The 17,925-nt window shown below is 50.7% G+C and overlaps 1 protein-coding gene across 4 annotated transcripts in view; it reads right to left on the bottom strand.

The window, feature by feature from the left end:
- Positions 1 to 163: 163 nt before the first annotated feature.
- EVC (EvC ciliary complex subunit 1) overlaps positions 164 to 17,925 on the bottom strand; it is a 92,078-nt gene continuing 74,316 nt past the window's right edge. For 3 of the 4 annotated variants that reach the window (XM_017887089.1, XM_017887091.1, XM_017887092.1), the window contains 8 exons: positions 15,038 to 15,248; positions 13,527 to 13,733; positions 11,550 to 11,694; positions 7,985 to 8,096; positions 4,445 to 4,571; positions 3,141 to 3,234; positions 2,299 to 2,410; positions 164 to 1,794 (listed from right to left, as the gene is read on the bottom strand). In XM_017887089.1, coding sequence (XP_017742578.1) covers positions 1,710 to 1,794; positions 2,299 to 2,410; positions 3,141 to 3,234; positions 4,445 to 4,571; positions 7,985 to 8,096; positions 11,550 to 11,694; positions 13,527 to 13,733; positions 15,038 to 15,248 — 1,093 coding nt within the window. In that variant the 3' untranslated portion in view covers positions 164 to 1,709. The remainder of the gene's footprint in view (positions 1,795 to 2,298; positions 2,411 to 3,140; positions 3,235 to 4,444; positions 4,572 to 7,984; positions 8,097 to 11,549; positions 11,695 to 13,526; positions 13,734 to 15,037; positions 15,249 to 17,925) is intronic. The other variant, XM_017887090.1, reaches the window with a different exon arrangement.

Here is a 17,925-nt window from a genome sequence, read left to right as displayed (position 1 = left end):
AAGCATTTAGCTGGGTGTGGTGGCACATGCCTGTAGTCCCAGCTACTGGGGAGGCTGAGGCAGGAAAATCGCTTGAACCCAGGAGGTGGGGCTTGCAGTGAGCCGAGATCGTGCCACTGTACTCCGGCTTGGGCGACAGAGCAAGACTCTGTCTCAAAAAAAAAAAAAAAAAAAAAAAAAAAAGTACGCAAAGCAAGTTCTGAGGCTATTGCACCGAGGAAGCCACAGCTTTGCACAACTCCCTGGAATAATGAAATATTTTAGTGAACCACAAGAGGGAGCTGTGGGTTAACTTTGGAGAGCCCACTGGCTGATGGGTGAGGAAATTGAAGAAAGCACGCTGATGATTAAGTTTTGGCACTTCTGGGAAAGAGTCACTTGTTCCTGACTAAGAGAGTCTATTTCAGGTTTTAAGAAATGAGAAGTCACAAATGGCCCAGCAAATCCCTGAGAGAGGGGGTCCCAGAGTCAGAGGGCTCACTAGGTTCTGGGGATTTGTGGACATGTCCACGGCTATGTCCTGGATTTGACAAGGGCAGGCACCCTTTGACTCGGCGCAGTGGGTGACACCCCGGGGACAAGGGGCAGTGTCTCGCGACATTCTTGGTTGCCACGACTGGTGGGAGTGCTGGCATCTGGTGGGCAGAGGCCAGGGGCACTGGAACATCCTGTGATGCTCTGGGCAGCCCCTTCCCCTGAAGAATGATCTTGCCCGAAATGTTCACAGTGCTGAGGGTGACAGTCCCTAACCTCCATGAAAGGAACAATTTTCCCTCCAGGTGGGAACGGCCTCTCCTGGCTGTGGTGAGAGGGGCTGGTCTGGAAGTTTCTCTCCTGGTGGGAAAGGCCTCTTCTGGCTGTGGTGTGTGAGGGGCTTGTGTGGAAGCTTCTCTCCAGGTGGGAAAGGCCTCTTCTGGCTGTGGTGGACAAGGGGATTGTCTGGAAGCTTCTCTCTGGATAGGAAAGGCCTCTCCTGGCTGTGGTGTGATGGGCTGGTCTGGAAGTTTCTCTCAGGGTGGAAAGGCCTCTCCTGGCTGTGGTGTGAGGGGCTGGTCTGGAAGCTTCTCTCTGGATGGGAAAGGCCTCTCCTGGCTGTGGTGGACAAGGAGCTGGTCTGGAAGCTTCTGGATGCTCTCAGCATCTATCCAGGAGAGCAGGCACCCCCATGACATCTCTCTGCAGGGGGAGGGGGTCTGCTGTCTAGAAGCAGCCATCCCACAGGTGAAGCGAGGGTGGGGCCACACCCTCTTCCTCATATTCTAAGTGTCCTCAGAGAACACATTTCTGCAGGTGTCATTATGTATCTGTGTGTCCTCAGCTCCAGGTGGGCCAGGACAGGCCTCCGGCCCAGGGATTGCAGGGTCTGCATCAAGGGTCCTTGGCCTGAGGCTCGGACCCCTCAAGACATCCCTCCTGGGGGAGAAAGACCCGTGGGGCATCAAGCCACGGCTCCAAGCCAAATGAGATGCAAACTCAGAGACGTGTTTCCAACATGGGAATGCCTAATTTTCTCAGGTGATAGCACCCACCATACTCATTTATGCTTTTAGGGCACATTTCTATTCTTTCTCCATCCCCGTCAGAGGAGTCTGTGAGTAGAGATGCCGCTGTCCTCTCCCTCCTCGCTGCCTCTAGGCGCTGTGGGAGGGAAGGCGGAATTCACACCCAGACCCAGGGCTTCAGGTCCTGTCCCACTGACTGGTCTTAAACTACAAGTTGCTTCTTCTCTTTAGCATCTTCTTTGAGTTCTCACTGTCCCCAGCTTCACTTTCTTGCTGACTCAGCCTTTTGCTGCTTAAAACGGAAGAAAGGCAGCCAGTTAGGATGCTGACTCCATGCCCATCCTGACGCCATAACTTACCCAATCGGATTAAATGAAAATGCAGCCAAAGGTGATCAAAACAATTTTCACTTTGACATGGGTCGTTAAGAGACAAATAAAATCCCTGTTTCCCTCTCTTGGGTAGGAGGTCATCCAAGTGCCATGACCACAGCCAGCCCTGGTCAAAGAGGGGACTGCCCAATGCTTCAGGATGGATGCCAATGGGGCATGGAGGTGGGTCAGGCAGGGCTCATCTCGCCAAATGAGACACAAACAGGAAGGGTAACAGCCATGTGGCACTCCTGCTATCATCATGGCTTACTGCCCACAAATTGCATTCATATCCATCATTTCTTGAAGCTTCACATTTAATGACTCTTAGGGGACTGATTTTCCTGCCCAGACTTTTGACACATAGCAGCTGAGTGCATTTACCAAACTCAGCCACAGGCAATAGGCCCGGGGCCCAGTCGTACCTGAGTGAGCCTGAGGTGTGGTCCCTGGAGGTGAGGTCCTCATCGTTGGGCACCCCCAGGTCCCCTCTTTCCCGGGGCAGGGGCTTCTTCTTTTTAGTCCTTAGGGGCTTCTCTGTAGAGGACAGATGAACTCAGGCATGGCTCTGTGACTTTAGACAAGTGACAACTTCTTGCAGCCTCATGCCAACCCAGCCTGACATTTTTGAGCATGTTGTGTGGGCCAGATGTGTGCTTGGTACCTTATGCTATTACAGCCACTCAACTAATGAGGAAACTGAGGCCCAGGAAGGTGACGTACTCTCCCAAGCCTGCACAGGCCAGTAAGTGGCAGAGCCGTGGCTTGAGCTGCAGTGTGCTAGGCTCCCACTCGGTTTCCACTCTACTCAGCTGACTGGAAGACTTAATGAAGCAGTAAGCAACTGAAAACCCAGCACCAGTGTGACAGCTTTTGTTTTAACAGATCTCTGTGTTCTCATACCACCTTTTGAGTCACTCTCCCATTACCAGGTTAAAACATCCTGTGATGTCACTGAAGTTGTCGCTGGCAGGGGTGGGAGGAGGGCTTATTATCCCCACTTTACAGATGGAAAAATGGAGTCAGTAAGGAGACACAGCCAGTGAACACCAGACCTAGGAACTGGAATTATCAAATGCTAGAGAGCAAGCGGGCCTGCGGGGTGGCCTAGCCAAGCCTACTCATTTACAGACAAGGTCACAAAAGCCCAGAGAGGCTAGGCACAATGCCTAAAGCCACACAGTTAGTGAGCAGCCAGCGTGGAACTAGAACCCACATCTCTCAGCCCAGAACACTTCCCGCTGCAGCGCAAGCATCTGTGACTCACCCAGCAGCCCACGCTTAGCGGGGAACAGTTTGCTTTCAGCGAGGGGCACTCGGGCCAAGGCTGCCAGCTCGGAGATGAAGTTCTGTTCAGCTTCCTGAAATGCAAGCAGAGAGGGGCATTCAGCTGGGCCTCCCTCTGCCTTCCGGACTTCTCTAAATCCCTCTCCACTTGGTGAAGTCTGACACTCGAGGCTGGCCACCATGTCCCCAACGTGGAGGGGAATTTTCTAAGATACATCTCAGAGAGGAGAGGAGCAGGAGGACGCACTGACATCTACCAGCTCCTGCTGCATAACTGTGGGTCCTCACTCACACCGGCCATCGGTCTTCAGCTGGCTGAGTACACTGAGGTCAGAGGGCCTCAGTGACCTGCCCGGAGCAGGTGCAGCAGAATAGGATGGGACTCACTTCTACCCGACTCCACAGGCTGGGCTCTTAACTGCCAACACCGTGGTGTAAACAGACACACCAGAATTCCATGACACATTAACTATGTGACCCTGGATAGCAACTTAACTCGTGCGTGCCTCAGTTTGTCCATCTGTAATGGGGACAGTAGCAGTAATCTCTTTTGTTGGAAAGTGTGTAAAGCTCTCAGCTCATGACTGTCTATCATAGACCCTCAACAAGTACCTACAGCCCCACTGCTGGATTCTTATCATTGTACTCTGCGATTGCCATCGCCAGTGGAGAACACTCAGAAAGGGCCAACACTCTGCTAAATGCTTCCATTCTGGAAGATTTGATTTTTTTAAAGGCAGCCACTTTGCTTAGCCACACTGTATACTCTCACCTTACATCTCACTGTAGAACCTCACACAGATGGGATTTTCTGTGATGAAATATGCACTTTCTATCATGAGAGCTGAGCTTCCTGTTTGCTGTAAATAAAGTGTAAACTTTAGCTACCGCCAATACTGCCTGAGTGACACAGAGGTCACCATTACACCGGAAGCCTCCTGGTGGCCATGCACACACAGGGATCTGCTCAATTCTCTGTCAGGTCCATAGATGAGGCCTGACCAGCTGCTCAGGGCCTGGCCCTGCTTGGGGTGCTTCAGCCACTGGAGGGATCCACACAGGCCACACCTGCCCTCCAGGGGCTCAGGGTCCCAAAGTGAGGCTGACACACCCTCAGCAGCTGAGACTCGGCGGGTCAACGATGCCACAGGCAGGGAAGTGCAGGGACCAAGGAGTCCCCTCACAACAGTCCCCATGGCTGACCTGCGGTCACGGGCTGGCTTTTGCTATTTCTGCTCCTCTGTCAACCACTGCTTTTTGAAGGCCCAGTTCTGTAACTTGTACCTGCAGCTGGGTCTCCAGCTGGGCTTCCAGAAGGTCCATGACTCCTGCCTGCTGTTGCTGGGCGTGCAGACGCATCTGCTGGTGCACTGGGAACTGGGCCAGGAACCTCTTCTGCTGGGACAGCATCCTGCGGGGAGGAAGGCAGGCAGGCAGGCAGGTAAGCAGGAAGGGAGGGAGGAAGGGAGGAAGGAAGGAAGGGAGAGAGGGAGGGAGGGAAGGAGGGAGAAGGAAGGGAGGGAGGGAAGGAGGGACAAGGAAGGCAGGGAGGCCGCTGACGAGCCCCAAGAGGGGCCTGGCCATCAGGGGCACCATTCACAGTAGCCCCAGCTCCAGTCCCCCGCAGGCAGGCTGCCTCTCTAGCAAAGTGGACGCCCTTTACAACATGGAAGTTTACAGAGTCCTGCCCACAGTTTCCATGTGATCGTTGGAGGAGCTTCATGACACCAGCAGCACAGAGTAGAAAAGCCAGGGAGAAGAAGCCCAGAGAGGTGGGGGCCTCCCTGAGGACACACATCTGTGAAGTGGCTGAGCAGAAGGTGGCATCTTCTCATGAGAAAACAGTCTTACCCCCAGGGAGGGGCATTCTCCTAAAAGGGTCAGAGGCCTACCCGCTACCCATCCCTGATTTTAAATCTCAGAATTGCCCTGGCCCCTCCCTTGTAAAATGAGAAGCTTCTTGGGATGCAGCCTCTGGGAAATCCCAAATATGGCAGGCAGCCCTGTTACTCTCAGAGAGGGGGACAGAGCTGGAGCAGAGGCCAGGTCCCTGAGCCCCAGGGCCCACCCACCTCTCTGGATGCCCTCAGTTCCTCAGCAAACAGGAACATCCAAATCCAGCCACCCTGTTTCCATGATTGCTCACTGCCTGCCTCCTTCCCATCTTGTAGGGGAGATTTTCTGAAAGGGGTCAAATTTCCAGACTTGAAGGCAGGGCCACCTTTAGCATGGACAGGCAGCTGCGCGTGTGGAGTGCCCAGAGGTGTGAAAATGCCACCCTGCTTCTACCTCATGCTCTTCTGTCTGCCAGTAACACCTTTCATCTCTTTGTTTTTGCCCAGCAAATTCCTGTGCATCCTACAAGACCCCGTCATCCATCCCTCCACCCCTCCCTCCCTCCCTCCTTCCCTCCCTCCCTCCATCCATCCATGCACTCATTCATACATTAAAGTATTTCTGGCCTGTCAAGTGCTGTGCTGGGTTCTGAGACACAGGTGTGAACAGAGACTCACAGTCCCTGTCCTCATGGAGCTCTAGTTTGAGTGGCAGGAAGGGGGGTGGACAGTAAACAAATCACTCATGTGGCACAGCTGAGGCCAGCGCTTCAGGGTGCAGCCTCTCTCACACCTTCAAGGAGGCTGAGTTCCACTAGAAACTGTGCCTTTGGACATGAACAGACATTCTTAAAAAGAAAAAAAAACAAGACACACAAATGGCCAAGAAGCATGTGAAAAAACGCTGAGCATCACCCATCCTCAGAGGAATGCAAATTAAAGCCACAAGGAGAGATCATTTTACCCCAGTTAGAATGGCTATCACTAAAAAGACAAACTATAACACGTTGGTGAGGATGTGGAGAAAAGGGAACACTCAGCACCATTGGTGGGAATGTACATTAGTGCAGCCTATATGGAAAACAGCATGATTTCTCAGAGAACTAAAAACAGAATGACCATTTGATCCAGCAATCCCACTACTGGGTATCTACCCAAAGGAAAAGAAATCAATATATCAGAAAGATACCTGCTCTCGTGTGTTTACTGCATTATTCACAATGGCAAAGATATGGAATCAACCGAAGTGTCCATCAATGGAGGACTGGATAAGGAAAATGTGGTCCATATACGCAATGGAATACTACTCAGCCATAAAAAAGAATGAAATCATGTCTTTTGCAGCAACGTGGATGGAACTGGAGGCCATTTTCTTAAGTGAAACAACTCAGAAACAGAAAGATCTCATGTTTTCAGTTATGAGTGGGAGCTCAGTAATGTGTGCACATGGATGCAGCAAGTGGAATGATGGGCCAGGCGTGGTGGCTCACACCTGTAATCCCAGCACTGGGAGGCCAAGGCGGGTGGATCACCTGAGGTCAGGAGTTTGAGACCAGCCTGGCCAACACAGCAAAACCCCATCTCTACTAAAAATGCAAAAAAAAAAATTAGCTGGGCGTGGTGGTGGGCACCTGTAATCCCAGCCACTCGGGAGACTGAGGCAAGAGAATTGCTTGAACCTGGGAGGCGGAGGTTGCAGTGAGCTGAGATCGCACCACTGCATTCCAGCCTGGGCAATAGAGCAAGACTCCATCTCAAAAAAAAAAAAAAAAAATAACAAAAAGAGTGGAAGGATGGATAACAGAGACTCAGAAGGGTGGCGGGACGATGGGAGGAAAGTGGATGATGAGAAATTAATGGGTAAAACATACACTATTTGGGTGGTGGTTACAATAAAAGGCTCAGACTTCACCATTATTCAATATAGCTATGTCCCAAAATTGTACTTGCACTCCTTCAAAAAAAATAAAAAGAAACGAAACTGCCTCTCTGAATTCAAGGAGGTGGGGCAGGGAGGAAAGGGTGTCAACAGCCATATATAAGTTGTGAGTCACAGATGGCCTCATGTACCCCCTCTCCCAACACTGGGCTTCCTTTTCCTCTTCTATAAAGCAGGTTGGCCCAGGTGGCTGCTGAGGCTCCTTCTCTTGGATCGCCTGGGTCAAAGTGAAGCCCTTGGACCACATCTATCAGAATCCCTTGGTGGGGAAGGGTGCGGCTAAAATTCAGATTCTTGGGCTCCCCTCACACTTTCTAAGCCCAAGTCTCCAAGCATGGGCCCAGAACCTGCAAGTTTAGCAGGAAAGCTGAGTGATGCTTGTGCGCCCCACATCTGAGGACTTGCCGGACCGTAGTTTGCTGGGAGCCTGGAAAGTCAGGGCAGGTTCAGTCTGTGCAAATCCTGCAGCAGGGTGCTTCCTGACAGCTGTTAGTGAGCCTCCTAAGAACAGCCCGGTCGGCTGGCCCCTTCCCTCAGGCCTTGTGAGGCCCAGAGAAGCCAGGAGAGCCAAGCCTGCCTTCTGACCTCCAGCACTGCGGGATAGGAAGTCTGCATGGCTTGGGCTGTTACATTTGCATTCATTGTGATGGTCACAGTTACAAGAAGCAGCCATCTCTTCCTTACTTCCCTGTCCTCTCACTGTGCTTCTGCGGGTCACCTCCCAGGTAAACAACCTGCCCCCAAATCCTCGCCAAGGTCTGCTTCTGAGAATGCCCAAGTACGAGAAGGGAGGCGCGTGTCCGGGCTGCGAATGCCACTTAAACCTGGAATGAAGCTGCCACCACACTTTGACCTGCTCATTCATTTGTGCCAGGTGCCATTCCAGGTGCTGCGTGGAGGGCAGAGACCAGGACAGAGGCAGTGGGTGAGGGAGGCTAAAGGCGCACAAGTCCACGCCAATGTACACGATGGCACCTGCTGACGGCGCCACAGAGGGACACATGAAGGGGTAGAGAACGTCCCTACATGGGACCTCAGTTGGGACCTCACCTCTGGTGGACCGCCTGGGAGGTCTCATGAGCACCACCTGCCGTCGTGCTGCCCGACGAAGGGTTGCTGAGTTCTTGCTTTTTCCGCAGCTTGTAATTTTCCATCCTCTCACCTAGACCATTTAACACGAGATAATCAGGGGGTCTGTTTGGAAGGTCGACTGTGTCAGGTCTGGGGCAGATGCCGGGGTGCAGGGTGAGCGGGACACACCAGCTCTCAAAAGAGTGTGTCATTCCACCAGCACAGGGACAGGGCGTTGTGTGTGCGAACAACATGGCTTCCATCATGGACCAGGCACCGCAGAAGGAAACTATCTATGATGCGCCCTGTCCACCCGCTTCACCTCCAGCTTTCTTGTATCAGGAGAAAGGGGGGCTGACTAAAAAAAAGTCCACACTGAGAGGGTACCACAAAGAACTCAAAAGCCACACTGTAAAGGAAAAGCAATTAGCCAGGCAGAGTGAGGGCACAGTGCTGAAGTGGGTGCTCTCCAGGGAGTTAGGAAGTCTGGGCTCTGAAGTCATGCCCATATCTTGGAGCTCCTTCTTGTTTGCAGATTAAGCTGCTCAGAAAACTCTTGATTTTAAAAAGCTTTAAAAGTAAAGTAAGGCCGGGCGAGGTGGCTCACACGTGTAATCCCAGCACTTTGGGAAGCCGAGACGGGTGGATCACCTGAAGTCAGGAGTTCAAGACCAGCCTGGCCAATATGGTGAAAGCCTGTCTCTACTGAAAGTACAAAAATTAGCCAGGCATAGTGACATGTGTCTGTAATCCCAGTTACTTGGGAGGCTGGGGTAGGAGAACTGCTGGAACAAAGGAGGCAGAGCTTGAGGTGAGCCGAGATCATACCACTGCACTCCAGTCTGGGTGATAGAGCGAGACTCAGTCTCAAAAAAAAAAAAAAGGAAAGTGATGAGGCTGCCTGAGACAGGCATGGTTTAGACCTGGTCATCCCAGTATAATTATTAATAATGCCCCTGGTTTGGACACGTAACTAACTATAAGACTACCTCTTCAAGGTACCTCTCAGCTGAAAACCCAACTCAAGTATCGGTGGCCATGGCAGGAGGCCCATCAGATTTAACTAGCTGGGTGAGCTTGCTGGCACTTACAGGGAGATTTAACCTGGATGGCCTCTGGGACATAGTATGTATGACTCTTAAATAAAACAGATTACTAAATAAGGAAAAAGGAGTTGATGTGGCTTAAGTTGAGCTATATTGTTTCAATGTGTTTACTGTGAAATCCCTGCATTAGAGCTGGGGTATCAGGAAGCAGGAAATAAGAGCTGAGAGGACGGATGGGGGCCGGGGTGGGGCAGTCTCCAACCCTAGTCCCACAGATGGGGAAACCAAGGCCTACCGAGGGAAAGAGACATGCCCCGGTTCTGGAATGTTCTGCAGTAGCACACAATGTCTGTCTCCCGCTAAATGAGCCCAGCTCTTCTTTTGGAAAACCTGGCAGATCTCTGGGCACATGCCAAGATGTTATTTGAATCTAGGCCTCAAATTCCTCAGGAGAAGGGGAAGACAGAGGTGGCCTCTGAGCTCAGCTGAGAGGAGAAACACTCAGGGAAGCCTCTCCCGGGATCAATTCCAACTCCGGTCCTTGGACACGCCAGGCAAAGCCCATCAGAGAAGAGGAATTCCACCTGCTCGGAAGCTCTGGCTTCAGGGGAGGGTGTTATAAGAAGTGGCATTTATGAAACTGGCCTCTAACCATCCTTACCTGTATGTTACTGGAACTGGGGACACTGTCCTTTCCATCACCCCAGGATGGCCTTTTACAAGAGCCCATGCGGGAAAATCCTTGGAGTCTCGAACACCCCCTGGGCCACTGGGCTCATGGTCACTGTGGTGGCTTTAACTAAGTAGGCCTCCATCTCTTTGACCACCAGGAAGCTCAAAGACAAAGTCACTGAATGTCTAATTAGGATTTGCAGGCAGATGTCCTAGATCAGGGGTCCCCAACTCCTGGGCCACAGACTGGTACTGGTCCCAGCCACACAGCAGCACGTGAGTGACAGATGGACTGTTAGAAACCCAGCCACACAGCAGCACGTGAGTGACAGATGGACTGTTAGAAACCCAGCCACACAGCAGCACGTGAGTGACAGATGGACTGTTAGAAACCCAGCCACACAGCAGCACGTGAGTGACAGATGGACTGTTAGAAACCCAGCCACACAGCAGCACGTGAGTGACAGATGGACTGTTAGAAACCCAGCCACACAGCAGCACGTGAGTGACAGATGGACTGTTAGAAACCCAGCCACACAGCAGCACGTGAGTGACAGATGGACTGTTAGAAACCCAGCCACACAGCAGCACGTGAGTGACAGATGGACTGTTAGAAACCCAGCCACACAGCAGCACGTGAGTGACAGATGGACTGTTAGAAACCCAGCCACACAGCAGCACGTGAGTGACAGATGGACTGTTAGAAACCCAGCCACACAGCAGCACGTGAGTGACAGATGGACTGTTAGAAACCCAGCCACACAGCAGCACGTGAGTGACAGATGGACTGTTAGAAACCCAGCCACACAGCAGCACGTGAGTGACAGATGGACTGTTAGAAACCCAGCCACACAGCAGCACGTGAGTGACAGATGGACTGTTAGAAACCCAGCCACACAGCAGCACGTGAGTGACAGATGGACTGTTAGAAACCCAGCCACACAGCAGCACGTGAGTGACAGATGGACTGTTAGAAACCCAGCCACACAGCAGCACGTGAGTGACAGATGGACTGTTAGAAACCCAGCCACACAGCAGCACGTGAGTGACAGATGGACTGTTAGAAACCCAGCCACACAGCAGCACGTGAGTGACAGATGAGTGAGTGAAGCTTCATCTGTATTTACAGCCGCTCCCCATCGCTCACGTTACCGCCTGAGCTCCACCTCCTGTCACATCAGCAGCAGCATTAGAGTCTCATAGGAGTGTGAACCCTATTTCAAACTGCACCTGCGAGGGATCTAGGCTGTGCACTCCTTATGAGAATATAATGTCTGATGATGTGCCATTGTTTCCCATAACCCCCTGATGGGATTGTCTAGCTGCAGGAAAACAAGCTCAGGGCTCCCACGGATTCTGCATTATGGTGAATTATATAATTATTTCACTGTATATTCCAATGTAATAATAATAGAAAGTGCACAATGGATGTCATGTGCTTGAGTCATTCCGAAATCACTTCCCCCTCGCCCTGGTCTGTGGAAAAATAGTCTTCCACGAAACCAGTCCCTGGTGCTGAAAAGGCCGAGGACTGCTGTCCTGGATAAGCCCTGGCCCTGACTCCATCTCAGTATCCTATCCTTGTCCTGAGTCATCGACTTAAAACACTCCCATTGCACTGGATGTGTCCTTGTGCATATGGTTCTTTAAGTGCCTTTTGAAAAAGGCTTTTTGAGACAGAGCAGGGGATAAATAAATACATTAAAACATTGAAAGAATTCAATTCCCAAAAATAAAATTCGCAACATCTGACATCCTGTTCTGCCCCAAACTAAAAGCACACGTTGCCAGCCTCTTCTGGGGCTTCCCCGAGGGGTGTCCCGTACCCTGCAGGGTCTTCAGGTGCTGCAGTTTTCTCTCCTCGTGGTCCTCCATGATCCTTCTGATTTGCTGGTAATACGCCTGCACCAGGCGACTAACACCAGTGCTGGTCACGTAGACGCTCTCCACTGCCGTCTCCATCAGTGTCCTCTGAGGGGAGAAAGGAAGGACGGACGGGGACAGCAGAGAAGTCACACGTGGGAGCCACCCACGGCCCATCCAGTCCCTGCCTTCCCATGTCCTGGTTCAGATCTTCCACCTACTCACCAACCTGGATTAGTCAGGAAGCAGGCAGAGAGTGCATGGCTGGTTTAAGCTAGTCACGGGAATCCTATCTTCTTAGGTCAAGGATGTCTAGGGCTGGCTGTTTAATCTAGTTCTGGCCAATGAAATGCGATGTTAGGGAAAGTCCGCTAAGAGGCCTTCCCTTCTTTTTCTGAGATGGAGACTCACTCTGTTACCCAGGCTGGAGTGCAGTGGCACGATCTCGGCTCACTGCAACCTCCGCCTCCCAGGTTCAAGCGATTCTCCTGCCTCAGCCTCCCCAGTAGCTGGGATTACAGGCTCACACCACCACATCTAGCTAATTTTTCTATTTTTAGTAGAGACGTGTTTCACTGTGTTGGCCAGGCTGGTCTCAAACCCCTGACCTCGTGATCTGGCAACCTCGGCCTCCCAAAGTGCTGGGATTACAGGTGTGAGCCACCTTGCCTGGCCTCACTTTACTTTACTTTTTTGTAAGTGTGAAGTTGTGGTGGTACTGATTTTCCAATCTTGACTCAAAATCCCTCTGGAAAGCTGAGGACAAAATACGACACCCTTTTATCTTATTCCATTTCCATGCAGCGAGCATTTACTATTAGGTAACATGTGGACAATTTTAGGGACAGGGTGACATTCCCAAGATCACCAGCCAGGCACAGCCATAATGTTTGGATAATCTGAGGCAGATGTGAGATTTAGAATAAGACAGGGTGTTGCAGAAATGTGGGTCCAGCCTCTCTGCTGCACAGACGTGCAAAGTGACTCACTTTACTGAGATGAAAGGAACCCCTTGGAAGGCTCTTGAAAGAGCTCCTGCGCTTCCCGATGCCAGGGCTCCCTACTGGGCACAGGGCTGCAACCTGCTGCTGTCTGCCAGTCACAGACACCCTTCCTGCAGTGGCCTGCAGCGAGCGAGGTGCTGTAAAGGACACCCCACCTCTCCTTACAGCTTGTAAGGGAGGCACCAGGCAGACGCAGCATGTGTGCTGGTCATTCTCCTGCAGCCCCGGCGCTGCCACTCACTAGGTTGGAGGCTGGAATATGTCCTTTGCCCAATCGTAGGCCTCTTTTTCCCAAGGGGAAGAAAAGTGATCCTGACCAGGCAAGGATTGTGGGGAAAATCCAACAAGATGAGATAGGAAAAAGCACTTAGTTAGACTTTAAGTGCAACACTAATGTGACTTCTTACTGTTATCCTTTTTATCACTATTGTTTATGATTATTGTCAATAGATAAGGAGTTACACCACTGTCTACTCCAGCTGAATTGATTTTTCGCGGCATTGCTCAGCCGTCAGGATGAACTCCAGAAAGCTCCAGTGTCTCAGCAGAGGCGGCCAGGGGTGGGGAAAGCACGCGTCTCTTTCTGAGAGAAGGACTTGGGTTCAGATCCTGGTTCTGCCACTGACCCACTGTGTGGCTCTGGGTGAAACCACGTCCCACTCAGTGCTGCTGTAAAGACAGAGCCCGTGCTAAGGATGATGCAATGCAGGGCCCAACAGCAGGAGGAGAACCTGTGACCTGCTGCGACTGATCCTCCCCTTCTGTGAGGGAGAAGATCCCATCTTACGGATGAGAAAAACAAGTCATGGAGAAGTCAGGTAAAGTCTACTAGGCCACAAGCTCCAGGAAGGGTGTGGCAAGGAGCAGACCCAGGCATGGACCCTACCCTGATCCTTCTTGCCCTCGGTGTCCCCAGGGACAGAGGTCAGTGCATACCTTGAAGTCATCCCTGTCCTTGTCCCGGCTCTTGGTGGCCGCATTCCGTGCGTGCACCCGCAGCGCCTGCCCAATGGCGCACTCCATGTGCTGCTGCAGAAGCTGCCCCACCTCCTGGGCCTCAGCCAGGAGCCGCTGCTGGAGCTGCAGCCGCATCTGCTGCGCCTCCTCCTCCAGCCGGCTGGCCTCCTCCAGCACGCGCGTCTCCTGGGAGGGAAAGTACTGGGAGTGGGGGCCAAGTGCGCCTCTCACAGAGAAGCTCTGGCCAGGACTGGGATGTGAGGTTGTTCCTGTTCAGGGCCCAGGAATTGGAAAAGGCATGGAGAAAGGGCAGAAAGGGTTTGCAAAAATCAATGGATGAGGTTAGGTGTCTGTGTCCCCAGAAAAAGGGCATTTATTGAGCACCAACTGTGTGCCCAGTATCATCTATGACCCCTCACAAGATGGGGGACCTTGCTCATCCTTCTAGAACATCATGAGACCTGAACACTAGCACTGAGGAGGACACAAAGGCTCGGAGAAGTTAAGCAACTTTCTAAAGTCACACAGCAGAGCCAGGTTTTGAAGCCAGATGTGAGTCTCTTAGGATATCACAGAAGCTGAGGCAGGGCACACAGGGCCCTGAGGACTGCCTTTATTTGTAGAAATAAGACAGAAGTCAGCGGGGCTGGAGAGAGGTCCATGAGTCCTGCGTGATCCTCGGAGCTCTCCTGGATAGAGCTAAAGAGACTGTGGGCGTGGGCCGCATTCGTGGGTCAAAGAGCAGCAGCTGCTCCCAGAGCTTGGGGGCTACATGCAGGAGGCCTGGAGTCAGCCTACCTGGGTGTCAGTGCCAGCTCTACAACTTGCTAATTCTTTCTTTCGATCTGTCATCACACTTCAAAGAGACCACAGAGGCCTCTCTACCACACCCCCCATGACAATTGCACCTGTCCGTATGGTTTTTCCAGTATATTTCTCATTATATCAGTGATACTAAAAACTTTTAGTACATGGGTGGACCTACGGGGGCTACGTTGTCTTCACTTGTTATGGTTAAACTGTGTCCTCTCAAAATTCATATGTTGAAGCCCTGACCCCAAGTACCTCAAAATGGGAGGTCAGTAAGTGGATAGTGCCTTTGAGGAGGTGATTAAGGTAAAGTAAGGTCATTAGCATGGGCTGTGATCCAATATGCCTGGTGTCCCTATAAGAAGAGACGGGACACCCACAGAGGAAGGACCTGGAGGACACAGGTTGAAGACGGTCAGATACAAGCCAGGGAGAGTGGTCTCAGAATCAAAGCAGCCCTGCCCATACCCTGATCTCAGAATTCTGGCCTCCAGGATGGGGAGCAGGGAAATGTGTGCTGTGTAAGCCGCACAGTCTGTGGGACCTTGCCATGGCAGCCCCAGCGAATGATTACCCAACCTTGCAGCACCAGGGGTGGTAGGATTTGGGTGCTGGAAGCTGGGGCCTGCTGCAGGGGCACTGCCTGTCTGGAATGGGTGGGGCCACCATGCTGGTCTTACCAGGGCCCTGAGCAGCTGCCACTGATGCTCGTCGAGGCACTGGGAGGACCCCTGCTCCAGCGCAAGCTGTTCTCGCAGCTCCTGCAGGAGGTGCTTCTTCCCCGACAGCCGCATCTGTGTCAGGGTGGCCAGGGCGTTGCCACGGAGTGCCAGCCTCCGGAGGGCCGAGCGCAACAGTAGGTCATGCCCCTGCAGGACACACCGCGTGGACCTTGGAGGAAAGCAGGTGGGGGGTGGGGTCAATGCTCTTGGCTTCACGGAGCCAGTGACAAGCTCCCCAAACAGCCACAGCCCACAGGGAGCCCCTCCAAAAGGAAGCGGGTTGGAATCACCGCCCTCTAATGCCATCCGCTTAGGCGCAGGTGCTCCCTGGGCACCACGCCGCCATCTGCTTGTCTATTAATTTTTTTAACCTCATCACATCCTGCCCAGCTGTCCAATGCATGTGCACAGCAGCCTATGGTATGCAGCCACTAGTATTAATGGCATGACCCAAAATCAGCACATCCAAAGCTGAAATCTTGAGCTATTTTTGACTTCCTATTTCAGTGATTCACGTAAAAAAACCTCAGCCTGCCAGAGGTTCAACATTTGGTTGTATAACTTGAGGTGTCTGCTGAGAGGCTGAGAGGTGAACAGAGAGGTCTGACAGTCAGCTGCCAAGAAGAGGCTGGCAAACACTCCAGGCTTTTTGGTGGCTGCCTTCATCCTAGGAATAAAAGCCATTCCCCACAAAGACCTAATTCAGAATCAGCTAAATTCCAACATGGTGGAATGAATCTTCCACTATCTGAAATTCCTGCTAGAAGTAACATAAATCATCTCTGGAAAGAGATCGTATCATTTGAAGCCTTAAATTATCTCTACAATTTTTCATGCTTAGTGGTCATCATCCAATAAAAATACCCTGACATGCAAATAGGTGAGAATTAACTAAAAATAAAGAGGAAAACAGACAATAGAAACATGACCACAAGATATCAGAAAACAGAATAGTCAGACAGACCTTTACACTAATTATGATTAATATGTTCCAGAAATTAAATAATAAGATGAAGAATTTCAGCAGATAACTGGAAACTATACAAGGAATCAAATGGACATTCCTAGAACGGAAAACACAGTCACTGACATGAACAACTCAGGAGATGGGTTTAGCACCTGATAAAATATGGCTGAAGAGAGAGTGGTTGGAAGATACCTCAAAGGAAAATATCCATGCTGAACCACAGAGAAGAAAAGAATCAAAAACACAGAGTAGCATGTAAGAGACACAGGGGATAAAGTGGAAGAGCCTCATAAATTCTGTCACTGGAGCACCAGAAAGAGAGGAGGGAGAGAATGGGCAGGGGAAGATCTAAAGAGAAAACATCTGAGAATTTTCATAAACTGATATGAAAACCCAAATATATACCAGCATTAGGATTTACATTAAACATAAATGGACTAGACATTAATGCAATTAAAAGACACAGGTTTTCAGTCTAGACAAATTCCCCAGTCGCTCTCTGTTGTCCTCAGTATGGCTCACCAGGTGTCCCTGGTCTGAGCCTACTTATGTTTCCATCCTTTTCTTTGTTTGCTTGTTTGTTTGTTTTTGAGATGGCGTCTCACTCTGTAGTCCAGGCTGGAGTGCAGTGGTGTGATCTCAGCTCACTGCAACCTCCACCTCCGGGGCTCAAGCGATTCTCGTGCCTCAGCCTCCCAAGTAGCTGGGATTACAGGCACCCGCCACCATACCCAGCTAATTTTTTGTATTTTAGTAGAGACGGGGTTTCACCATGTTGCCCTGGGTGGTCTTGAAATCCTGAGCTCAGGTGATCTGTCCACCTCAGCCTTCCAAAGTGCTGGAATTACAGACATGAGCCACCTCACCCGGCCTCCATCCTCTTCTGATGTTTCCCCTGTATTATCCAATTCCATAGCTAGACACCTGCTTCTTGATGGTATACACAATTTGTTTTCTGCAAAGGGCTGGACAACTAAAAAATAGTTATATCAATACCCGAAGGAAAATAAATTGAAAATAAATTCTACCAAAAAGACATATACACTTATACATAATACATATATATACATAAGTGTATATATATACACTTATATGTTCATTGCAGCACTATTCACGATAGCAAAGACACAGATTCAGCCTAGGTGCTCATCAATGGTGGACTGGATAAAGAAAATGTGGTACATATACACTATGGAATACTATGTAGTCATAAAAAATAATGAAATCATGTTATTTTTAGTAACATGGATACAGCTGGAAGCCATTACCGTAAGGAAACTAATGCAGACACAGAAAACCAAATACTGCATGTTCTCACTTACAGGTGGGAGCTAAACATTGGGCACATATAGATATAAGGATGGGAACAATAGACACTGGGGACTACAAGAGGAGCCAAATGTTAAAAAACTATGGGGTGTTGCATCCACTACCTGGGTGATGGGAGCTGTACCCCAATCCTCAGCATCATGCAATAGACCTTTGTAACAAACCTGCACATGTGCCCTCTGAATCTAAAAGTTGAAAAATAAAACTAAAAAATAGCTATATCAAAATTTTTTTTCTCAGCTGGGCATGGTGGCTCACGCCTGTAATCCTAACACTTTGGAAGGCTGAGATGGGTGGATCATTTGAGGTCAGGAGTTTGAGACCAGCCTGGCCAACATGGTGAAACCCCATCTCTACTAAAAATACAAAAATTAGCGAGGCATGATGGCAGGCACCTGTAATCCCCCCTACTCGGGAGGCGGAAGCTGGAGAATCACTTGAACCCGCGAGGCGGAGGAAGGTTGCAGTGAGCCGAGATTGCATCACTGGACTCTAGCCTGGGTGACAGAGCAAGATTCTGTCTCAAAAAAAAAAAAAAACAAAAACAAAA

Source organism: Rhinopithecus bieti, unplaced genomic scaffold, assembly GCF_001698545.2.
Source record: "Rhinopithecus bieti isolate Rb0 unplaced genomic scaffold, ASM169854v2 scaffold_16601, whole genome shotgun sequence".
Classification (NCBI taxonomy): Eukaryota; Metazoa; Chordata; class Mammalia; order Primates; family Cercopithecidae; genus Rhinopithecus; species Rhinopithecus bieti.
This window is presented reverse-complemented; position numbering and strand designations above follow the sequence as displayed.